This window comes from Elephantulus edwardii, unplaced genomic scaffold (genome assembly GCF_000299155.1).
Source record: "Elephantulus edwardii isolate Elephantulus edwardi_28Jun2011 unplaced genomic scaffold, EleEdw1.0 scaffold00028, whole genome shotgun sequence".
Classification (NCBI taxonomy): Eukaryota; Metazoa; Chordata; class Mammalia; order Macroscelidea; family Macroscelididae; genus Elephantulus; species Elephantulus edwardii.
This window is the reverse complement of record NW_006399778.1, coordinates 578,289-604,546: the sequence shown is the minus strand read 5'-3', so window position 1 is coordinate 604,546 and position 26,258 is coordinate 578,289. Positions and strand designations below refer to the sequence as shown.

Here is a 26,258-nt window from a genome sequence, read left to right as displayed (position 1 = left end):
TAGAAGAAAAAATGAAAATTAGTTTTTAATTTCTTTTTGAGGAAAGGGCCTTCTTAAACTTTGTTCTTGTTACATAACATCGAGTTGGAACCAACTTATCACTGCCCTCCCATGGGTTTTCAGAGGCCATAAATCTCCCAGAAGCCAACGTCCATTCAAACTGCATGCCTTTAAAGCGGCAGTGTAACTGGTTTACTAGATTAAAAGACCTTGTGGGTCAACTTAGTCAACGGCGTAACAGTTCATAAAGCTAATGTTCTACATCCCAGCTTGGTGAGTAGTGTCTGGGATCTTTGCAAGTAACCATCTACTCATTTGCAGCAAAAAATAAATAAGGAAATTAAGACTCAAAGAAATAATCAGCTGACAGAGGACAAAGAATCCACACAAACCATGTCCTTTTCTAGCTTGAAGACTAAAAGAACTAGATACCTGGCAACTGAGCTACCACTACTGACTGGTCTGACCAGGCACACAACAAAAGGTTCTAGAGAGAATGAGGAAAAAAAAATATCGAACAAATTCAGTTCTGAAAAGAGACGAGACTTACTGGACCAACAGAGATCAGAGGAACCTCTGAGACTACAGCCTTAAGAAACCCTTTGCCCATTTTTCTACTGAGGAGCCGGTGGTAGATTTAAACTGTGTGCCTTTGAATTAAGAAGCCCTTTGAACTTGGAATTTAAACTACTCCTAGAGGTTATTTTCTAGCCAAATAATAGACTGGCTTATAGAATAAACAACTGTGAGTAAAAAGCTCCCTTTAAAAATCAGCTGTATGAGACCAAACAGTCAACATTTATCCAAAAGCAAAGATGAGAACTTAGGAAAGGAATGGAAGCTAGATCACGGAAAACAGAAAAACAAAAATGGAAATAATGACAGTCCTGACATAGTAAAAATTGTAAATTGTAACCAATGTTATAGAACAGTTTATATAAAAAGTGTTAAATGAGAAGTTTATTTGCTATGTAAACATTCACCTAAAACACAGATTTTAATTTTTAAGTTCATTTAAGTTCTCTTCAATTCTGTTCCCTATTGCTCCATGAGAACACTGCTTACAGAGTCCCCAGGAAGGAAAAACACCAAAGGGGTCAAAGTGTCTGTAATGATGATTTCATGATCTTTAAAAGCTTTAGATTCTCCTAGAAGAATGGTTACGAGAATTTTTTTTCTTTATTTTTCTGCTTGTTCCAAATTTGCTATCATTACCATGTGTTCCTGTATAATGGGGAAGGGGACAGACAAAAAGGGGATTAATAATTTAGGTAGGCTAGTGAATCAAGAAGTTGAAGAAGTTTCCCTAGCAAGAAGTATTTTTTTTCTATAAATCTTGAAAAACAGGGTTAGTATTGGAGGCAAGTCAGACTGTGACAAAATTAAGATGTTAAACTTTCAGGCAGTGAGGCAATTAGATAAAAATATTTAATCTGCCTTAACCAATCTCCATTAAATAACTCATTAGATTAATGAACGCTCTCCATTTCTTCTGGAAAATATTATCTGAAGCAGGAAGAATTATTGTAGTTAAAAGACAGTTGTCTGTTTACTAAGAGTCCACTGTGGCTGTTCCCAAAGCAGGTTATGGCAGTTCTGCAGTTAATATAATAGCTGTGTAACTATCACAGAAATAAACAAATATACAAAACGTTGTTTCTTTGAAAACTAAGTTGAATACTTTTATGCAAATCAATAAACATGAGTCTCTAAAGAACTGTTGTTAGACTGAGCACAGGTGAAACATCTTTACAAAGGACTAGAAAAAGAATTTATAAAATCTAGGATTTTTGCCCTTAGTTTGCTTCACAAGTGCCCAAGTTTTTTATGTATATGAAAAGAAATTAAAAGCACAAATGAAAGATAATGCTTTGTCTGCAAGGTTTATAAAATAAAGTCAACAAGGAACTTCAATTGGGGGACTTACAAAGAAAATCCATAGTCTTACATAAAAAAATGAATGAATGAATGAATACAGAGTTGTATCATTCCTTAGGTTTCCTCTCGTTTAACTCACCAATCAGTAAGCTCAATCACACCAGTTAAAGTGCTTTTCTAACTCACCAGCTCAGGATCATCTTCTTCCACGTTTGTAGGTTTCCCTTCCTTCTTTAATTGCTTTTTTCGCTCTTTCACCTTTAAAAAAAAAAAAGTTTTCATCAAAAGATTGGCATGACTACTTTGAGACTATGCATCATGTCCTACACATAAATATACACTTTCCTGAAGGTATGTTAGACCTCAAAAAAAAAAAAAAATTAAAAAAGATAAGACCCTCATCTTCCATCCCAAAGCATCAATGCAATCTAGAGGGGAAAAAAAAAAAGATTATTTCTCTAATCTCACCTAAAAGTCCTTCTACCAATATGAAAGGGAAAGGCTAGCAATTGTCTCCAATCCCCTGTATACTACGCCAGATCTGAAGAGCCTCCAATACATTGAACTGAGATTAGTGATTTACCTTTTACAACTGTGGTTATATACTTAACAGCAAAGTTTATGTATCTTATGGGTTAAAAAAAAAGTCTAAGTATTTTGTGAAGTTTAGAAGAGAATTTTTGGCATTATAATTTAAAGGTGGCTCTTACTCTGTTTTTAATCACTTCTACAGCTAGATTCTTGGCAAGCTAACTGTGAAACCTCCCCTAATACGAATAAATTTCATGTAATATTACTGATGTTTTTACTACTTTGGCTACGAGAAGGTAATGAAAAATTTAAATATTCCCTTTCATACAAGAATATTATTCTATTACAGTCCTTTAATCACACCATTACAAAGCCAGAAAGCTCAGAAAGGCCCTACTGCCACCTTGTGGTCAGAAAGTAAAAAGATAGCTCTTAGAGCTTCCACAATACAGAGAGGAAAATTGTCAGACATTTTCCTGACTTTTACCAAAACTAAGCCTACAAGTGTCATCACATCTAGACCATAACCAGCAATGCTTATTATGGCATTCCAGACTTTTCTTTTTTGCATATTTTCCTTACCTAGATTCATTATTATTGATTTTAAGTTTGTTTCAGGTTCTAAAGCTTTTCAAAAGAAATGTCACATCCAATACTCCGCTGAAAAAATTATAAATAGCACTGATTGTAAAACCACTCTTATCACCTCAAGAATCTTGCCACATATGTTAAAAATTAAAGACTTTATCTCAAGCAAGTTATCCTAACATCTCCCAAGCAGGAGCTTTAGGTATGACCCAAGTACATGAAGTAGTATCAGCTAATTTCTTTTCATAGGTCCGTCCCAACTCTCATACCATATTTATTAAAAATAATGCTCATATCCCCTTGACAGCCTTCCTCAAGTCCATATTCAACGACACAGGGACAATAATAAAATAAAAATCAAGGGTCAAATATGACAGCAGTCATCCACTTTTCCACACTCTAAATAGAGTAATGAATGTGACAATGTGTAACAGGTTAATAAAAGTCCTCTCTCAAAAACACAAGGGTAAGTTGTGAAAGAGATTAAGAGTGATGACCTAGCTGTTCCTTTCCCTGAGCTCTCATGGTGAATGAAAGCTACAGGAACATACTCTTTTTAAGCTCCATAGCAAAGTGGTGAAGCCCACGTTAAGTGGCCACCAGTTAAGTTAATTGGCATTGCTATTCTAACATTTACCCTCCTACAAGTTGCCCAAAACTTGCTGGTACTTCCTGTAAACACAGCAGCACTATAAATACTTACAGTGTGTTCCACGTATTCTTTTCCTGCCTGAATTACATCCAGGGCCCTCTTCTTTTGTTCCTGATCCAGTAGCAACTTGTAAGCTTTGTCCACAGCTAATGCAAAACATTGAAATTAACTGTTTCTGCAAATACCCTCTGAAAGTCTGAACTATACTCAGGCAATGTAAATGAGCTTGTGCCGTCTAAAAGTATCCCCTAGTTTGTTATTTACTGTTGTTAAACTAATTTTAAAACATACAACTATAGCAATGAATTCCTTAAGAGCCTTGGAGGAAAATTATGTCTACACACAAGATTAGGAACACTACATCTATATTTAATTAAATATCAAGTATTTCCAATATTTTTTTATATTTAAAAATTTAAAAAAGGATCCAAATACAATAACAGCCTTAGATGGTATGTAAGATTTACACAGCAAAAGTTAAGGTCTACTTCTTAAATGGCAGCATTCTGGTTTAGGATGACCATTGTTCTACTGAAAACCACAGTTTTTTTATGACCAGAAGACAAAATTAGAACATTCCTTTCCTAATCCAGGCCAAGGGACAGTTAGTCTCTAGTACTTAAAACATATGACACAGAAAAGGGTAAAAATACCTTCAAAGGCCTTTTGTGCTCGGTCAGCATCATCTTGATTTTTGTCAGGATGCACCAAGATAGATAACTGAAATAAAATGTTAGGTCAGTCAGTAAGAGAGGAACACGCGTAACCCTTGAATAAAATTCAAGTTGTAACAGGTACACACAACTGGTAACATTTAAGTTTCAATAACTGAAATTGAAGATAGAAGCCTAGCTCTGAAGAGTCTGTGATAATCTGGCAGTGAATGTGACAAGAAAAGTACTGCTTTCCTATTATCTTCTGTATTCGGAGCAATAATGGATATTAGGAAGTATAAGGCCTCATTTCTTTCCTAAAAGAACGTCTAAAACAAAGCAGTTCTATGGCTGTGCTCTAGCCCTGTGAAGTATTTTAAAAACACAGAGGTATGCTTTGCAGTCTCTGACCAACTCAGTCAGTCAGTCATTTGTACTTTTTAAACTGTTTAGACTGGATAGTATTACTGTTGTTATGTGCCATCTAGTCTCCTGCGACTTATAGCTGCCCTAAACCCTGTTCTATCTTGTGCCAGTTCCACTGTAAAAGCTCCACCTCAGTTGCACTATCTGCTAGTCTAAGTGTGTTCTATTATACATAGAGCTTTCGAAGGCCTGTTATTTCAGAAGTGGATGGCCAATCTTTCTTCCTAGTCTGTCTTAATCTGAATGCTCAGATTTAGAAAAGTATCTGACAGATAAGCATTTTACAGAAAAAAGCAGATGATATAAAAATATGAACATTTAAAAAAATATTAATTTTTGTTAGGTATAATAAGTCAATATATAGAAAATCATCCTTTAATTTGAAGAAATATAAACTAAAGTGTTGTGAGTCACTGTGACCTTCAGAACAGATCTCCCCATTTATGTTTCCTAGGCTGCAATCGTAATGGGAGTCGATTCCTAGGTCTTTTTTCCCCAAGGAGCTGCTAATGACTTCAAACCACCAACCCTCTGGTTAGCATCCGAGTATTTAACCATTATCACAGGACTTTTTCCTACTAAAAGTATTTAGGTGTAAAGTGTCACAGAAATAATAATGTGCAATGACTTAGCCAAAAATACATAGAGAAGCAAACTGTTGGACATAGGTGGTGGATAATATGGGTCTTTTCTTTCTCTTCTTTTTTTCCTTTCTCTTATTAAAAACGGTCCTGGTTGTGTAGTGCTGCTAGTCAAAAGGACAGCAGCTGGAACCCACTGACCACTCCATAGGGGAAAGAAAGAACAAGATACTTCTATAAAGGTTTATAGCTCTGGAAACACTCTGGGGCAATTATACTTTATATTACAAAGTTAAGAGTCAGAACTCTACTGTATCTGATAAAGTTGTTAGAGTTAGTAGGGTTTTGGTAGTTTTTGAGGGTTTTTTTCTTTTTTTAGCTTCTTTTTTAAATACTACAAAAATGTTTTCATAGTAATAAAAAAAAAAAAAAAACTTAGCTAAAAAAACTCCACAGCTAATTCTTTCTTTCCTGCAGCTAGGGGTATTGTCACTGGAAAGCAGAAACCAACTAATTAGAACATAGAGAATAATATTAGGGCATCACAGCAAGTGAGAACTTAGTAAGTGCAGCATTAACTGAAGTGAGAATCCTAAATTCTAATTCCAACTTTAACTACTTACAAGCTACTTACTTCAACTACTTATTTACTCAATAAGCTGCTGGACAACTCATTTAGTCTATCTGACTCAGTTTCCTCAGCTTTAAACAGGATAATAATAGGTAATCTCACTGGGCTGTGTGGTATATAGTGGCTCTATTGTTCAAAATGGTTTTCTGAGGCCATTGTCTTTGCCACATGGCTGGGCACGGACACAGAATGTAAACAGAATGTCTTAGTCTGACCACTGGCCAGTTTGGCATTCCATCAGATTTAAATTGAGCAGGTTCAGCAACAGAAAGGGGGACTCTCACTATCAGCAAGGAAGAAGCAGCAGAGAATGTCTTTGGGGCCAGAGATTTTTCGGTCACTGAAACTGGGAATAACTGCCTCAGTGGAGAACCAGAGACCTGATGTGAGACAGTGGATGTGGGGACCACTGCCCCAAGGAACCAGAGCCAGGGCCTTCACCCAAGCCTGCTAGTGGACTTGAGGAGAAAACACCATAATTGGCAGGACTAAGAGAGCTTTGTAACATTGGCCTTATGCCACAATGCTGGAAGCGTGGCAAACATTCTTAAGAAACTGTCCTGGGCCCTTCTTCCATATGTCCTTTCAGGGAGGGTGGTCCATCCATTTGAAGATGTTAACTTTCTAATAAATCTATCATTTCTATTTTACCCTATTAAAAAAAAGAGAGAGAAGTAGTTGTCCTGATTGAGAAATTATATCCTGTTGTCAACCTTCTAAGTTGTATAAGCTGTTAGTTAACTTCCTTAATAAACTCCCTAATTGTGAGTATGGTTCTGTGCGGCCTCTGTAGTCACTTCAAGGGATTTCAGACCCAGAAGAGTAGTATGACTAGTGTTGGAATTAGCAGGAATAAGTGCAGGAGAGTGGAGGGCATTTCTTTTTTTTCTTTTTTTTTTTTTTTGTCGTGGAGGGCATTTCTGATCCCAGGAGAATAAATTTTGTGTTGTGGCTACTAGGACAGGGGATAGGGGACAGTCTAGTAGAAGTCACATCTTCCCATCCCCAAGCTTCCCTCGTTCTTTTTACAGGCTGTTAGCACTGAACATTCCATGGACGGCCAAGAAAACTAATAGCTATGTCTTGGAGAGGGTTCAGCCAGAGTGCTCTCTGGAGACAAGAATGTCACATACTTTGGACATACTGCTAGGAAGTGCTATTCCTGGGAGAGGGCCATGATGTTGGGAAGGGTGGAGGGTCAGCAGGGAAGAAAAAGACCCTTAACTAGGTGGACTGACAGACAAGGTGACTGCTGCAATGGGCTCTTCTGTGTCAGCAAGTGTGGGGATGGTGCAGGACTGAACTGGTTTCAGATCTTTCGTTCATAGGGTCACTATGAATTGTACTCAACTCGATGCTACCTATCAACAGCACAAAGAAATAATTCAAGTAAAGAACTTAACATGATGTCTTAACAATAAATGATATTATATACTGAGGACACACTATGCGTCAGTCAAAGTCTTTTCTAATGGCTTTAAAGCAGATAACCTTACTTAAAATTATCTTAACAACCCCGTGGAGTAGGCACCAGCATGTGTTTTTTAGATGAAGAAACAGGTACAGAAGAGTTAAAAAAAAATTTTCCTAAGCTCACTGCTTGTAAGTGGTAGTACAGTCAAGGGTTAGTATGAATGGCCATACTCAATCATTAGGCCTTAATAACTACTCAGGAAGAACTCTTATTGAGTTCTTTATGCAGCTACATAAATAGTTGTCTTGAATAAGGACATGAATGCATGCTTATTAAATTGGAAAAGACAGCTAATGTATTACATCAGGAAACTTTAGATTTTAGAGAAAAGAAAAAAGCTGAATATAAGTGCAAAGTAAAACTCAGGAAGAAAAAAGTTATATAATGAGAAGTAAGTGAGTAGGCAAAGATTAAAAAGCATGCTGGCTTAATAGCAGATCAGAAGATGAGCCTGAGTCAGCAATGTGGGGGCAATTACTGTATTGAAGAAGGAGGTACAGCATCATGCATAAACTAAGAAGCATATCATGCAGGAGGTGAGAATTACTGTCAGCTTTCATCAAGTCCTACAGTACACAGAAATTGAAGAAAATGTGTAAAAAAAAAAAGCAAATGAAATAGTAAAAACAGATTACAGGATTACAGGGAGTGTGATTACTCAACTCCTAGAACAAAAGAATGGTGGTTACCGAGTTATCAAAACTGGGAGGGTTTATAAAAAAGGTTCCTATAAAATTTGTGACTCAAATATATAAACATCAGAATGGGCAAGAATTGGGAGTTTGTGGTTCTCCTTTCCTGAAGAACTTTGGAGCGGTACTAAATCAGGTCTCTCTTATTCATTTAAACCAATAAAAGATAAAATTACTGAGAGGTGGGGTAATAAAAATAAAAAAATTCATTTGCCGTGTTCTATCCAGAGAGCCAGGGGATTTGACACATACACGTCCACATGAGTCCTACTAGTCTATGCTGCACTTTCCCCTCTTAACCTAAGGAGCAACAGATTCTTCTCGAATACAAAATTCATTCTAGTCACAGATAAGCTATGGTTACCAAGATTTTAAGTCACTATAGTGTTTTAAGAACAGTTGCTCAAACTTTATTTAAAAAATTTACACTTTGCCCCAAAAGTTATCAAGAATCAATTCCTAAGAGAATCACGTGTTAAGGGTATTTTCAAAAGAATCATCCTCTAGTACAAGGAAATAACACCATACCTGCCGAAATCTCTTTTTTATTTCCTCATCTGTCACTTCAGGATCTATCTGAAGAACCTAGAAGAATAAAAATCAAACTGTAAAATATTAAAAAATAATTTATAATTTTAAGAGAGGCCCAGTAATTGAGGCATACTAGAATTAGCATGAGAAACACTGATGGTACAGTGGCTAGTTAGCTGCTAACTGAAACCATCTGAACTCACCAGCTCCTCCAGATACAAAAGGTGAGGCAGTCGGCTTCCAGAGTTTTACAGCTTATGAAACCTTAAGGGGCAATTCTACTGTGTTCTACAAGGTCACACGGTGAGTCAGATCAACTCAAGAGTGGCTTTATTAAAAAAAAAAAAAAAAAAAAAAGAGTGGCTTTATAATCAACATCCAGAACAGTATCTACTGTTCTAGAATACTGACTAGCACACGATTCTTTAGTTACTAAAAAGCAAGCATATATATATATATAGATATATTCAATAACAGGGAATAAGAGCTATATAGTTCTAGAATCCCAGCTGATACAGTGCTTATTTAACTTCAGACATAATACAAATATGCTAACAAGTGTAATAAGTCACAATTATCTGCAACCTCTTTTCAAATAACTGGGCAATAAGAAAGAGGATATAAAAAACACACAGACTACAAAAGTTATTTTTCAAAACTCACATCATATGTGCACTGATCACTGGCAACAGTCAGTGTCTTCAAAGTTAATCAAGCATTTTTTTCTGTCTTTTAAAGAGTTGAGGATAGCACACGTGACTATCAAACATGCTGAAGACAAGCAGCCTAGCTACACATGGCCCATACTTCTTTGAAGCCAGATTCATACATTCCCAAACAAACTTTCTGAGCATGTAGGATTGCCAGAAACAGTCTTCATCACTGTTCACAAGGAATTTAAATTCCAACAGGAAATTGACAAGTAACTAACATAATGATGAATGCTGTATTAACAATTAGCTCTCAGGAAGCACACAGATCTGTTCAGACTCTTGGAATGCATTCACTCTGCATTTTATGAACCTCTTCTGTATCTTGGGCTGTACACAGCAACTGGAGACTCATACCTCAAAGAGGTATGTTCCTCATACAGGAACAAAAATGTTTGACTGTGGCGTTCATGTAAGTTGCTGAACTGAAATTAATGATAACAACAATCCCCTTTTGGATTTTTGCTTGAAAAGGGAATCCTGTCTAAGATCATATGTGAACTCTCTTACTGATTAATAACGTGCAAATTCCAAAGTCCTGTGAGATAAACACCTTTCTATCCAAGGTGCTAAACAGAAAACAGACTTGGCTGCTGGGGCCTTACAATTATTTTTTAACTTACCCGTATTAGTCAACGAACCACTGAGTCCAAAAATAATATTATAGAAGAATAAAGATATGGTGACCCAATTCCTTACCTTTTCTGTTTTTCCTCACTGACAGTAAAACAAAGGTCAAGTATTGTTTGGTTGTACACATAATAAGTTCTACAATGAAAAGTTTTACTCCATAACAACAATAATGCAATATGAACTGTAACATATAAATTGTGTCATTTCTTTGATGTTTTCATGTGACCTCAATGTTTCTATATCAGAATTTAAACCTGATGGCACACAATATAACAATTAATGATAAAACTAAAAAAAAAAAAAAAAAGCAAAACAATTTCTTTTTTACAAAGAGAACCTCAACATGAGTTCCTCTAAGCTTAAAAAAAGTGGAAGAGGGTTCTTGATCAAAGATTAATTGTATAATTAATTAATTAGGTAAGAGATGGTTGCATAATGGCAAAAGGTTAGACAGAAATGTATTCAAATAAAGGTCAGTAGAGATGGTAAGCATTTAGAAAAGCTCCCTGGATAAGGATTAGTAGTCCTTGTAGAGTAGTGGTTAAGTTCTTAGTTGCTAACCAAAAGTTAAAGTTTGAACTCACAAGCAACTAACTCACTGGAGAAAGATGTGGCAAGCTGCTTCCATTAAGAGATTTACAGCCAAAAAGAAAAGAAAAAGATTTACCGCTTTAGAAACCCACTTTTTCCTATTAGGTCACTGTGAGCTGGAATCAATTAGCAGTGGGCTTGGCTTTTTTGGTTTGGATAAGATCCCTCAAATTGTCTGATCCCTCAATGGTTGGATAAATGCCCTCAAACTCTCAATTTATTTCCCCCTTCTTTCTGCTGCTCAGGAAAATGGTATACAGAAAAACTATTCAAATTTTAATTAATTCTTTACTTTGAAAGCACAAACACTAATACTGAAATGATACAGAGAAAACTAGCATGGCCCCTGTGCAAAGGACGACAAGGAAATTCATGAAGCATTTCATGTTTTTATTGTAATTAATATCCTAAAACAAAATGTACATGACTAAGTGACTGGAAAAACCAATATTCTCAATAAATTTTCATTCAAATCATGATTTGTTTAAAAGTTTTTAACTGATTGTAAATTGTAAAGATAACTATAACCACATTATCTCTCCTTACTTGAAGAGGCCAAACTGATCACCTATGTAGATAAAATCTGACTCATAAGTAGACATTTCAAGAGTTGCTAAGTGAAAAAGAGAAGTCACTGTTTTCCTAAATAAATAGGAATACCTAATTTTTTAAGATAATGACATCCAAATCATTGGTGCATTTATACAAACCAAAAAGGAAGTAAGTTCTAATGGCTAATTGTGGAGCTATACCCATTCAAATACAACCTCACCCTATCTTCACACACCCAAACAATTCCCAGATACACAGTACACAGATACCGCTTCCTCGGTAGGAGGTATGAGGCAGAGAGTTCCACTGAGGCACCGAGTTCCACTTTCAGAGCACATTAACTAACAGAGTACTCAAGTCTAGCCTACAGACTGGTCTCCAACAGGGAGATCTTCTGATTAATCAGAGCTCCACAGTAGATGTCAATTATCTTAACAAACAGAAAACATGTTACATGATCACATAGCCCCTATGCATGGTGTTGTTGTTGTTGTTGTTGTTGTTATGTGCCGTCGAGTCATTTGCAACTCATAGCGACCCTATGTACAACAGCCCTAAACCCTGCTCTATCCTGTGCCAATCGCATTGCCTCTGACACACCCATCCCGATTACCCCAGTCACTGAATCAATCCACCTCACAGAGGGTCTTCCCCTCCTGCGCTGTCCCTCTACCCTACCAAGCATGATGTCCCTCTCCAAGGACCCATCTCTCCTTACAACATGTCCAAAGTATGTCAGACGAAGCCCCAGAATCCTTGCCTCCAAGGAGTAGCCTGGTTTAACCCTCTCTAGGATGGCTCTGTTTGTTTTCTTGGCAGTCCATGGAACATTCAATACTCTTCTCCAGCACCACAGCTCAAAGGCGTCAATTCTCCTTCTATCCTCCCTAGTCATTGTCCAACTCTCTGATGCATAACAAGTGATTGCAGACCATGGCCTGTATCGGGCGTACCTTAGTCTCCAGAGAGACACCATTGCTCTTGAGTACTTTAGAGTCGTCCCTAACAGCAGACTTTCCCATTGCAATACGTTTTTTGATTTCCTGGCTGCTGGTGCCAAGAGTGCTGACCGTGGAGCCAAGCAAACTGAAGCTGTGAACAATCTCAATCTCTTCGCCATCCATCCTGATGCTACCGATTGGTCCAGTGGTGAGAATCTTTGTCTTCTTGACATTGAGCCTCAGTCCATACTGAAGGCTGCAGTCCCTGACCCTCTGCAGTAAGAGCATGAGGTCCTCCTCAGTTTCAGCTATGCATGGTACTATACTAAATTTACAAGTATGGCTATGCCTACTGGTTAGTAGTTGTGTTGCCAATCCATAAGCAGACAATTTGAACCCACCAGCTGCTCTGTGGGAGAAAAGTAGACTATCTCGTTCTGTGTGATTTCTGGTCTCTGAAAACACATTCAGATGGCCAACAAGCACATGAAGAAATGTTCAAAATCCCTAGCCCTGAGAGAGATGCAAATCAAGACAACTATGAGATATCATCTCACCCCAGTAAGAATAGCAAAATTTAACAGAACAGCTAACAACAAATGCTGGCGAGGTTGTGGAAAGACTGTAACCCTTATTCACTGTTGGTGGGAGTGTAAAATAGTGCAACCACTGTGGAAAGAGGTTTGGCGCTTTCTCAAAAAGTTGCAAATAGAGAAACCATTTGACCCAACAATTCCATTACTGGGAAGATACCCTATAAAGACCCCAAATGACATCCAAGCAGATATATGCACACCCATGTTTACTGTGGCTTTATTCACAGTAGCAAGGAGTTGGAAACAATCTAAGTACCCATCAATAAACGAATGGATAGAGAAGCTGTGGTATATTCGCACAATGGAATACTATGCTGCTTTGAAAAACAAGGAACTCATATTCATATAAGGGAATGAGAGGCATTAGAAGACTGGTTATATATTATGAAACTGATCAAGAAAATTTTCTAAAGATAATGGAAGTCAGATTTCCCACAACGAGAGACAGGAGTTAAAAACTTAAAAGGAAAGAAAACAAGAATAAACTCTGTTGAAATTAGTTAAACATACAGAGACAATCTATCAACAGGGCCTGAGAGCAGACACCCCAAGAACAATGAGTCCACCTTGCATCCAAATTTTTATATACGTATACCTTTTTTTCTTTTCTTTTAGACACATATAGCATTCTTGGAGAAGAGTATTGAATATACCATGGACTGCTAAGAAAACAAACAGGTTTGTCCTAGAGAGGGTTAAACCAGGCTGCTCCTTGGAGGCAAGGATTCTGAAGCTTCGTCTGACACACTTTGGACATGTTATAAGGAGAGACCAGTCTTGGAGAAGGAAGTCACGCTTGAGAGGGTGGAGGGACAGCGGAAGAGAGGAATACCCTCTATGAAGTGGACTGATTCAGGGACTGGGGTAATCAGGGTGGGTGTGTTGGAGACAGTGAGGTTGGGACAGGATAGAGCAGGATTTAGGGCTGTTGTATGGGGTCGCTATGAGTCACAGGCGACTTGGCAGAACATAACAATGACAACCACCACCACCTAGCATTCTTAAACAAAAGCTACTGGGCCAATGGCAGTACCGTGATGGATGGAGAGAAGATTGAGGTTGTTAACAGCTTCAGCTTGCTCAGCTCCATAATCAACCAACAGTTAGGAAATCAAAAGACAAATTGCATTGGGAAAGTCAGCTGTCAGGGATCTCAATGACGTCAGTCTAGAGACTTAAGAGGCACCAGATTCAGGTCATAGTCCTAGCAATTACTTGTTAAGCATCAGAGAGCTGGACAAAGACTAACGATGACAGGAAAAAAAAATCAATCCCTTTGAGTTGTGGCGCTGGAGAAGAGTACTGAATAAACCATGGACTGCCAGAAGAACAAATAGGTAAGTCTGTTTTGAGGGGGGAAAACCAAGTTTCTCCTTGGAGACTAGGATTCTGAAACACCATTTCACATACTTTGTCCTTGGAGAAGGACATCATGCTTGGAAGAGTGGAGGGACAGTGCAGGAAATGAAGACCCCAGATGAGATGGACTGACACAGGAACTGGTGCAAAAGGGGTAGGTGTGTCGGTGTAAGACTGGTTCAGGACAGGGCAGGCTTCAGAGCTACTGTAAATAGGGTTGCTATGAGTCACAGGTGACTTACTGCCACATAACAACACAACAACAAACTAAAAGAATAGAGGCTTACTGATGAAAACAGGTAAATTCAATCAGATTTAGGGAAAATATCAAAGAGCTAGATCTTGGGGATTTTTTGTTTGTTTTTTAATTTTTATTTTATTATTTTTTTGTGCATGTACTATCAAATCAGATCTGACTGGTACAGAAGAAAACTGTCCCTCCTTCTCCGGCAGAGCATCTGGTAGATTTGAACCATGTACCTCTGGGATTGGAGTGCAGCTTCTTGCCACTAGGCCACCATAGATCTTGGTTTTATACTCCATTCTCAATTGAAAGGAACCAATCTCCTTAATGAAATAACTGTCAGAAAAAGTGCCGTAATGGTAAGAAGCTGTGCTGCAATCTAAAAGCCACATGGTTTAAATCCACCAACTGTTCCCTAGAAGGGTAGGCAATCTCCCATGCAATTTGCTGCCTCTGAAAAATCACTGTAGGATCCACTATAGATTGGTTTCGATTTGACAATCCACAACAACAACACTCAAAGAATAGGGAACTCTGGTGGCCTAGATGGCAAGGAGTTGTGGCGTCAACCCACAGGTAGGTGGTCTGAATCCACTAGTTGCTCTGTGAGAGAAAGACAGGCAATCTCTTTCCATGCAATATACAGACTCTGAGGGCCAGCAATGAGTCAGTTCTGACTTTACAGCAAATAACAACATACAAAGAACAATGAAGATACGTCAGAAAGACACAGGCACTAACTTGAAAGCAAATCTACTGGCTATAATTGGGATAATGTCTATATGAAAATAAATAATAATAAACTATAACTTACTGAATAAAACAGGCAATTATAAATTCACACTGATAAATAAATAAATGAAGTTTGGTGACGAACAGGATACGTAAATATAACCAAAGTACATCCCTATAAAGTCTGATTGAGCAGAAAATTATTTTAAGTAGTCGACATCATTAGTAATAAGATAAATCCAGGACTTCAAAATTGTTTGAATGTATTCAGCCATAGCCAATGAAGCAAAATCCAAACAGACGTGATTTTTATTTTGAGCATACTGTCTGGACGGGCTAGACAAAACACATCATGCTTGAAAAAGTGGAGGGATAGTGAAAAAGAAAATCACTCTCAGGGAGAAGGAGTGACACAATTACTGTCACAATGGGCACAAGTATATTAGGGATGGTGATGACAGCACAGGATAGAGCGAGGTTCAGATCTGTTGTTCATAGGGTGGCTACGAGTTGTACTGGACTCAACGGCACCTAACAACAACAAAATATTTTCAGTGATTGCTCAACATGTTGACAACTTATTCTCAAAGAGTTTAAGAAATGTCTTCATAGTGTACTTGCAATTTATTTTTAACTTCAATTGTTTCAAAATGGAAAACTTACTTTTCAAAAAAAAAATTAAAGCAAAAACATTAAATTTTTCAGCTCCATAGTCAACACTCTTGGTAAGAGCAGCCAGAAAATCAAAAGACGAATTGCATTGGGAAAGTCAGCTGTGAGGGACCTCTCAAGAATACTGAAGAGCAACGACATCAGGCTAGAGACTAAGGTGCGCCTGATCAGTGCTATAGTCTTCATAATTACATGCTATGCATCAGAGAGTTGGACAGTGACTAGGGATGCTAGAGAATTGATGCCTTTGAGCTGTGGTGCTAGAGAAGTGCTGAATGCACCATGGACTGCTAGAAGAACAAACAGGTTTGTCCTGGAGAAGGTGAAGCCGGAATGCTCCTTGGAGGCAAGGATTCTGAAGCTTCATCTGATACTTTTGGCATGCTGAAAAGGAGGGACTGGTCCTTGGAGAGGGACATCATGTTTGGGAGAGTGGAGGGATGGAGCAGGAGAGGAAGACCCTCAATGAGATGGATCGATTCTACTATTTGGGTGGTGTGAATGAGTGTGTCGGAGACAGCAAGGTTAGCACAGGACAGAGCACCGTTTAGAGCTCTTGTACCCAGAGTTGCTGAGTCACAAGAGACTCGATGGCACAAAACAACAACAACCTACCTCTTCACAATGTCCTGGGTGCACAAGTAGTTGTTGTTGTTAGGTGCCAATGAGTCGAGTATGACCCATAACAACCCTAAGAACAATGGATCTGATCTCTGTCCTATCCTGTGCCATCCCCAAACTTTGTGACACATTAGTGCCCATTATGGTAGTAACTGAGACAATCCACCTGGTTGAGGGTCCCCTAGCCACATGCCTGAAGTATGTGAGGTGAAGTCTTAAGTTTGCCTCCAAAGAGCTCTCTTGGTTGAACCCTCTCCAAGACCTACTCGGTTGTTTTCTTGGCAGCCACAGGCACAGTGGTTAAGCTTAATGACTTACTAAGGTTAAAATCCAACAGCCACTCTATTAGAAGGATAGGCAAACTGATTTATAAAAATTACGGCCTTGCCTGATACTGGAACAATGACACACAGCCCAATGGAACAGAATCAAGAACCTATCTACCTGCAAACTCTGACTGCACTTTCTCTAAGACATATGTGGTGTTTGTTCTTTTGGCAGTTCAAGGAATGTTCAGTACTCTTTTCCAACACCACAGCTCAAAGGTATTAATTATTCTTCTGTCATCCTTATTCATTGTCCAGCTCTCAGGTGCAGAGCAAATGATCAAAGACCATGGCCTGAATCAGATGCACTTTGGTCTTCAAAGTGACATCACTATTCCTCAATAATTTGGAGAGGTCCTAACTGCAGACTTTTTCAGTGCAATGTGTCTCTTGATTTCCTGATTCCTGGTACCAAAAGTATTAACTGTGCATCCAAATAAGATGACGTTGTTGACAATTTTGATAGAAAGAGAACTGAAGCCTTTTGAGCTGTGGTGCTGGAGAAGAAAGTTGAATATACCATGGACTGCCAGAAGAACAAACAGGTTTGTCCTGGAGAGGGTGAAGCGGGCTGCTCCTTGGAGGCAAGGATTCTGAAGCTTCATCTGACATACTTTGGGCATACTGCAAAGAGGGACTTGGAGAGGAACATCATGTTTGGGAGAGTGGAGGGATAGCATAGGAGAGGAAGACCCTCAATGAGATGGATCGATTCAGTGACTAGGGTAGGAGTAAGTGTGCTGGAGACAGCGAGGTTGGCACAGGATAGAGCAGGATTTAGGACTCTTGTACATAGGGTCGCTATGAGTCACAAGCGACTTGATGGTGCATACCACCACCACTACCACCATAATGTTGCCTATCCGTCCAGAGGTAAAAATTTTTGTATTCTTGACAATGAGATGCAGTTCATATTGAAGGCTATATTCTCTGATCTTCTACAAGTGCCTCAATCCCTCAATCACTTTCAGCAAGCAAAGTTGTATCATCTGCATAATGCAGGTTATAGATTAGAGTTCTCTGATTTTGATACCACATTCTTCTTCACAGAGTCTAGCTTCTTGAAGAAGCCAGAGAGCTCTTTGGAGGCAAAGATGATAAAGGTTCGCCTCAGATACTTTGAACTTGTGGCTAGTAGGGGCTATTCTTTGGAGACAGACATTACGATAGGAAAGGCAAGGGTCAGTGAAGGACAGAAAGACATTCAACCAGGTAGCCTGCTTTAATAGGCTTTAGTGTGTCAAGAAGTATGAAGATGGCACAGGATAGGGCAGGGTTCAGATCTGTTGTTCATTGGGTCACTATGGGTCGTATTTGACTGAATACCTAACAACAACCTACAAACTAGTATTCAACCAAGGAAAGAAAACATATCATATAGGAAAAGGACAAACTTTTCAACAAATGGTGCTGGCAAAACTGGACATCTATCTACTTGCTAGAGAGGGTGAAACGAGGCTGCTCCTTTGAGGCCAGGACTCTAAAGCTTTGTCTGACATACTTTAGACATGTTGCAAGGACAGACAGTCTTGGATAATTAAGTCATGCGTGGAAGCCCTACAGAGTAGTTCTACTTGTCCTATAGGGGCAGTAGGAGTCTAAAACAACTTGATGGCAAAAGGTTTGGCTTTTGTTTAGCTGGCTCTTCACATATGAAAATATATCCATGTATATTTAAGTTGCCAAAGGATGTAGAATATTTAGCAGAGCAAAATTCATCTCATTCTCCTTAATTTGTGGACTCTCAAACTCTGCTTATAATACAACCATCCAAATTCAAAGCCAATCTCCAATACTCTATAGACTTTTCTCATTTTACTCCATCATCTTTTTTCAGTTCCAACTATGATACAAATTAGACATGTTTTTTGGTTTGGGGTTTTTTTAGATGTGTTCTCTGATAGAAGTCTGTCCGCAGATATTCAAATCACAGAGGCCCCAGCAGTATCAGTTAACTAACCTCAAAGGGGTTCAAGTTGAAGTAGGAGGAACCAGGACGGGTCAATCTCTCAATCTGATTTTTGGATGTTAAAACCGAATCTCTCTTTTCTATTTGCTTCACCTAAAATGAAGAAGAAAAGTTTCATTAATGAAGTTCTGAACTGTCTAATAAACTCTCAATTGTCTGCCTCAACATGTTATCATTTACATATTCAGCAAAATGTGTGTGTTCCGAACTTGCAAGATATTCTGCTTACCACTTTCAGAACAATTACAACAGCTACCATTTATTAAACTTTAATGTTATAAAAACTTTACATGTTATTTATTCTTCACAATAAGCATAAGGTAGATATTGCCATTATGCCCAATTTGCAGATTAAGAAAATGTAGGGCTCAAGAGATTAAAAACTTGTTCCCAACTACCCAACTTGTAAGGCAGAATTTTAACCAGAAGAAACATCAAAAGGATTCAAATATTAGTAACTCATAGCCCTGTCTTTCAGAACATTTCCAGTCTAATGATGAAAGATGTACTTGTGGGGGAGTAATACTAACATTACATTATAATTAAAACATTTTATTTTAAGAAAGGAAAAACAGTTATACTGAACTATGTTCACTAAAAGCAACATACAAAAAAAAGTGTCATGAGAGGAAGCAATGAAATTGGCTAAGGAGAACAAACACCAGGTCATTCCACAAAAACATCCTTGATGCCACTGTCCGAGCTGAAGCTTCAACTACTTGAAATGAATCTTTGATATACCATCTTAGATATCTAATGCTGCTACAACAGAAATAACACAGGTAGATGACTTTAACAAACAGGAATTATTTATTTTCTCACAGTTTAGGAGGCTAGAAGTCCAAATTCAGGGCACCAGCTCTAGGGGAAGATTTTTCTGTCAGCTCTGAGGAAAGGTCTTTGTCTCTTCCGCTTCTGTTTTCTGGTTCCTTGGAGATCTCCATGTGGCTTGGCATCAATCTTCCCAACACTTCCATTTGCTCAATCTGCCCGTTTTATATCTTACAAAAGACTAACTCAAAATACTCCCTACACTAACTTCCTCATTTGTATTACAAAAACAATCCATTCCCAAATGGGATTATAATCACAGGCAAAGAGATTAGGGTTAATAAACTATTTTTGAAGGAAACAGTTCAATCTGTAACAGTCTATCCTTTGGGCCCCCAGAATTCATCTCTGTCACATGCAAAACATTCACCCCATCACATTATCCCCAAAGTCTTAAAATCAACTTCAAGTTTAAAACCTCATTTTCTGAATCCTCTAAGTCAAATATGGGGGAGACTTTAGGGATATTCCATCCTGGGGCAAAATTCCTCTTCATCTGTGAACCTGTGAAATCTAGAACACAAGTTATCCGTTTCCAAAGTACAATAGTGGAACATGTACAAGGTAGACATTTTCCTTACAAATAGGAGAAAGTGGGAGGCAAAGAAGGGCAACAGGTACCAAGGAGGTCCACAACCTAATAGAAAAAGTTACATTAGCTCTCTAGGCTTGTAAAGAATCACATCTTCTCCAAGACCACTTGAACAATGGCTTGACACTCCAGACTCTGGATTCTAGGTGTTCTCTCCTTTTGGAATGGCAACTCCCTCAGCTATAGGCAGGCCCCTTTCTCCAACCCCAACCAGACTCCTCATTCTTCTGCCCCTTTACTTTGGATAGCAGCCCCTTCCCACTGGCAAACCTTAACTGTAGTCCCACATTTCAAAACCAAGTTGTTTAAAGATCTGATCCCACCCAAGAAGGCTTTGCTTGCTTTTGTTCCTTCTAAGTGTTGGTCTATTTCCTGGCTGTAGAATTCCAAGAGGTAGACAGTGTTCTAGCTTTCTTTCCTTTCATTATTTTTCCATCCATTTTTAGTCTAAGCTTATGAATTTTTCTGCTGTGATAGTTGGTCATTTAGCTCCAAAAGTCATGGGCTTGATCTCTTTGACCAAAAGAATGTGCAGTCATGACTTTGGTGAACGTCTAACACACGAGCCTTTAGTTTGTGCAATGGAATTTTCCAAACCTTTAAGTTTCTATTTTCATTTTTAAATATATCTCATTTAAGTAATCTCATTTTAAGTCATTCATTTTTCAAGTATATCTCTTTCTTCTTTATTGCAAGCAACAAGGAAAAATCACATAGCCCCTTTAAAGTCTTGCTTAGACATTGCCTCAGCTAAACTTCAAAGTTCATAATTTTAAATTCTACCTTCTATCAAACTCTTTGCCACTGCAAATAATAGATAATTAAAAATAAGCAATATCATTCTTCCTTCACTGTCCAATCATATGTTCATCATTTTCTTTTAAAGTCTCACCAAAAGCATATTTAATGTCCAAATTTCTAGCCACATTCTATTGCTGGTACCAAATGAATTCCCAAAAATAAGTGACTTTCTCTATAGCTCTACAGCTCTCCTCACATCCTTTTGAGCCATCAACAAAATTCCGCTGACATCCATCATTCTCCCAAAAGTCTTTTACAGACAATCTAAACTTTCATTATTAGAAATCTTGACATCTTTCCAGTCTTTACCAAAAGGTAAAAGACCAATTTCAAAATAACTTTCATATTTTAGGTGTTTGTTAGAGAGATACCAATATTCTACTTTCATTACAAAATTATCATTATTTTTAAAAAAAAAAAACAAAACCTCTAATTCATTGCTAAAGAGTCAGAGTCAGATGACTTTTTTTTTTTTAGATGACCTCTTAAGAGGTCACTCTCAAAAGGGGGTATAACCTCAGGCTTCTTGTTGTTAGAGTGGCTAACCTGGCAATTATCCATATCCTTAATAGAAAGAAACAATATGAACCCTGTCCGAGAGTCTCACAATCTGCTGTGCTTAAACTTATTCCTGCTGCTACTCTGGCCCTTTATTTTATGGAGGTTCTTCCACTTTTCACTGACTCTCCACTTTACCAAGCATGTCATCTTTCTCCAGGCACTGGTAACATGTCCAAAGTATAAGAGAAAAAGAAAATGTCACCATACTTGCTTTCAAAGAACATTCTGGCAGCACTTATAAAACAGATCTGTTTGTTCCTCACAAACATCGTAATTCAAAGACATCAATTATTTTGGTCTTCCTTATTCACTGTACAACTTTCACATGTATATGAAGTGACTAAAAATACCACGGTTTGGGGCAGGTACACCTTAATCCTCAAAATGGCAGTCTTGCTCTTTAGAGCTTTATAGGTGTCCTTGATAGCAGCTCAGCCCGACGCAATGAATTGTTTGACTTGACTGCTGCTTCCATGGGCACTGATTTTGCATCCAAGAAATATTAGATCTTGATAAGCTCAATCTTTCTTCATCTAACATGATACTGTTTATCAGCCCAGTTCTGAGGTTTTTGTTTGCTTTATGTTGAGGTATAATCCTTATTGAAAGCTATAATCTTTATACTTCACATCAGTAAGTGCTTCAAGTCTTCATTGTATGCAAGATTTATCACCTGCATACTGCAAAGTGTTAATAAGTCTTCCTCCAATCCAGATGCCTCAGTCTTTTTCATATAGTCCAGCTTCTCAGGTTATTTGCTCAGCATAGACTGAATGAGCATAGTGAAAGGATACGGCTCTGATGCACTCCCTTCCCTATTTTAAACCATGCCTTCTTCTGTTCAAATGATTGCCTTTGAATGGACACGTTCATCATGATCATAATTAAGTGTTCTGAAATTCCTATAGAGATTAAGATTTACACTACGTAGTTCCTACAGGTATAAAGGTTTGGATTTAAAATGCAAAGTTCTGGGTGACACAATTCAATTCATAAAATCATCTTTATATCTACTGTCAAAATAAGGCTAGAAAGAACTGAATAGAAGCCATTCCTCCTCAGTGTCTTCATTCTTTCTAAACAGCATAACTACACCTCCTGAACTTAGTTTTTGCAAAGCTCTTACCACCACCTAGCACTACATTGTACAGGGATGCGCTGTTTTAACATCCATTCAGGCAAAGTTCAGCTACATAATATTGCTATGATTCCATAACTGTTTTGTTTTTTAAAAGGAAGCCAGTTCTCCCTTATTTACCCAACAGTTCTAAAGAATTCAAATCCATACTTGCAGACTGAGCAAAGTATAAGCAGGTGAGGTAGAGGATCTGGCTCTGGGCTCAGGTTCTCAGGCTTTATCTCGCAGGAAGCAATGGGAGTTGCCAGGAGGGTCAACCCTTCCTCTGCCTCCCCCAGCATCAGTGGAAGCAGTAAGTAGGACAACGAGAAGCAGGAGCCTATAAAGTTTATAATACGGTGTTTGACTAATGTCCTATTTCACAGAATGTGTCATGGATTTCAAGTGTCAGATACCTGTATATCTGTTTGAGTTTATCCTCCACTATAATATACTAGCTCTATAAAGATAAATATTTTTCTCTGTTGTCTAGTATAATATTCTCAGCACCTAAACACTATCTGCTAAGTTTCAGATGTGCAATAAACACTGGCTGAATGATAATCCGTGTCCTACCTTAAGCTGTTATTTCCCATCCAATGTATATGAGCCAGGGTTGAAATTCCACTCCTTCACTATCTTAATCTAACTGAATCAAGTTCACTGTAATTGCTGAGTTGTCACTGGAGGCTAGTAAATTTTTATATCAAGGCATCAAAGTTTCAGGTGAATTAACTTTAAAAGGTTTTTGTTAGTACAGAAAATATTTTTTTAAAAAAGAAAATATACATACTAATTTCCACTAAATCCTCTGGAGATCCTACTATGTAACAGGCACTATTAAAAATGCTGGAGATAAAGTGTACATGACATGATTACAACTTCAATACTCAACCTTTCAACTTGAAAGAGGACCCATTATCAATCTTTTTCTAACTCTGACAAAAAAATGGTTATACTAGAGGACTCACTGTAATACCAGAGATAAGCGGTTCAAATCCTTCAGATGCTCTTCTGGAGAAGGAACGGTAATCTCCTCCTGTACCAATCAGATCCCATTTGACGGTACACACACACACACACAAATTGTTTTAAAAAGGTTATACTTTAAATTTTATAACATCGTCTTTTATATATTCATTCCTTTGACCCTCACAAAAATTCTTGCTTTACTATTACCGCTTTCATTTTAAAGATGTGGGAACTGAGGATCTGCAAAACTGATGCCTTGAAAGAATGCTATTCAAGTTAGTTCCCTTGCATTCATTCTCTGGGTCCTGACTCCAAATGCCATGTGTTTCTCTCTTTCACGCCTCTACCTAATATTTACTATGTAAATACGGTAACAAACTTAGGATGGCCAACAAGGATAAAATCAAGCTTACTTCCGTCCTAAAATAATACCAAGCTGTTAACGTGACCTCAACGTAATACTTCACCTTCATATACATCATCTGTAAAATGGGGAGAATGCCTGTCTGGCACAACGCACAGTGACTGGCGATTGTAAATGGCAAGAATAAGCATGAATACGATCTACTACAGAAAGCTGAGACAAAGGGTCACTTTTGTTTCAAATAAAAATTAGTACCAAGGCAGCTAAGTCACTCGAGGCAGGCCCAGGCTCTGACGCCCCGGACTTGTCGTATTTGGGGTCCTTGGCGCGCGCTCAGGCACGCGGTGCGCCGCACTGGCCTTCTCCCTCCTTACGTCGGCCTCCTTATCTGGGCCCTTCGTTCTTTACTCCACCGTCCTTAGTAACTCTGAGGCAAGACGCACACACACCCCCTCCACCCCGGCGCTTACCGCCACGAAGGCCGGACAGGAGAAACCGCCCAACGGCCCAGGCCAAGGGCCCCAAGGCCTTCTCCCGCCGAAAAAAGGAGGCGTGGGAGAGGTGGCCACGATGACACTATTCCTCAACTCCAAACTCACCTCACTGTAGAAGGTCATAAACGCATCCTCTGTGCCGCCTCCGCCGCCCGTAGCCCCGCTCTCCCCAGAAGCCGCCATTTCTCCAACCCACCCTCCGCCTCACGTGGTTCGTCCGGGTCAGACTCTGGCTCCGCCCCGCTTCTACTCTTAAAGGGCTCTCACCCCAGCCAGCCACGGCTCTAAGCAGATTTTGTTTTCCTTTTCCTTGACTTGAAATTACGGAAAAATTACCACTTAAAAATAAGTAATTTGGTAGACTTTAGTTCACTTACAGTGTTGAGCAACAACAACGTTCACCTAGTTCTAAAACATTTTTCTCACTCCAAAAAGAGTTCCAATGTTCCAATAACTATTAAGACGTTACCCTTCCTCTTCCATCTCTCTTCAGTCCCTTGCAATTTCCAGTATGTTCTTCTCTCCGTGGATTTGTCTATTCTGGATATATCTTTTTTGCTTTCTTCTCATTTTATTTGTTTTCCTTATTGTGGTAAAATAGATACACCGTAAAATTTGCCGTCTCAACTGTAAAGTCACCTAAGAAGGAAAAGAACCCACTTCAGGCTAAAAAAGACAGTGTATTGAGGAGAAACTGAAGGGCTGACTCCAATAAAGAGACCAGTAGCTACTTAAAATTAGAGTGAAGTGTTACATTGCCTTACAAGGAAATTAGGGAGTTAGGATATTCAGAGTTGTTTGGTACAAGATAACAGAGCAGGCCGGGGTTATACTTATTCCTTCGAAAGGGAGGTGAAATAGCTCTTAACAGAGGTAAACATTTGCAGCTGCTGCTTTGATCATTTCTGTGGTTGTTCTGGGAAAAGGAATGGAGATCAACTCCACAGTCCACACATCAACCATTAAAAAAAAAAAAAACAATTCAGCAATGCAGTATCTTTATTTACGTTTACGATGTTATACAATGCACCAGCATGGCCTAATTGTTGTTATGTGCAATCGAGTGGCTTGGGACTCATAACGAACGACCCTATGTACAACAGCCCTAAACTCTGCTCTGTCCAGTGCCAATCGCACTGTCTCTAACACTCTCATCCTGATTATCCCAGTCACTGAATCAATCCACCTCATAGAGGGCCTTCCTTTCCTGCGCTGTCCCTCCACCCTCCCAAGCATGATGTCCTTCTCCAAGGACTGGTCTATCCTTTACAACATGTCCAAAGTATGTTAGATGAAGCCTCAGAATCCTTGCCTCCAAGGAGCCACCCGGTTTAACCCTTTCCAGGATGAATCTATTTGTTTTCCTAGCAGTCCATGGTACTCTCAATACTCTGCTCCAGCACCACAGCTCAAAGGCATCAATTCTCCTTCTATCCTCCTTGGTCATTGTCCAACCCTCTGATGCACAACAAGTGATCGTAATGACCATGGCCTGTATCAGACGCACCTTAGTCTCCAGAGAGATACCATTGCTCTTCAGTACTTATGGCCTAATTAGAAAACTATTTTTTCCAGGTGTTTGCCCCCCACCCTTTGCATTAACGATATTAATCATTATATTGGTTGATCAGTGGTAGAATTCTTGCTTTTCATATAGTAGCCCAAAATTCTTTTCCTGGCCAATGAACCTGGCCAACTGTCCTCAGCAGAGCTTCTCAACTAAGATGACTAAGAGGAAGGCATATTGATCAACTTCTGAAAATCAGTCGATAAAAATGCTCTGGATCACCACAATAAGATAAAAGTAAATAACCCAGTTGAAAAATGGGCACAGGATATGAACAGACACTTTACCAAAGAAGACATTCAGATGGCAAACAAACACTTGAAGAAATGTTCAAAATCCCTAGCTCTAAGGCAGATGCAAATCAAAACAACTATGA

At 38.6% G+C, this 26,258-nt stretch overlaps 1 protein-coding gene across 1 annotated transcript in view; it reads right to left on the bottom strand.

Annotated features, from left to right (window-relative positions):
• Positions 1-24,510, bottom strand: part of DNAJC8 (DnaJ (Hsp40) homolog, subfamily C, member 8) — a 31,534-nt gene extending 7,024 nt beyond the window's left edge. The window contains exons 1-6 of the mRNA XM_006883441.1: positions 24,421-24,510; positions 18,575-18,676; positions 8,635-8,691; positions 4,303-4,369; positions 3,701-3,795; positions 2,065-2,136 (exon numbers count right to left, since the gene is read on the bottom strand). Coding sequence (XP_006883503.1) covers positions 2,065-2,136; positions 3,701-3,795; positions 4,303-4,369; positions 8,635-8,691; positions 18,575-18,676; positions 24,421-24,498 — 471 coding nt within the window. The 5' untranslated portion in view covers positions 24,499-24,510. The remainder of the gene's footprint in view (positions 1-2,064; positions 2,137-3,700; positions 3,796-4,302; positions 4,370-8,634; positions 8,692-18,574; positions 18,677-24,420) is intronic.
• Positions 24,511-26,258: the final 1,748 nt, after the last annotated feature.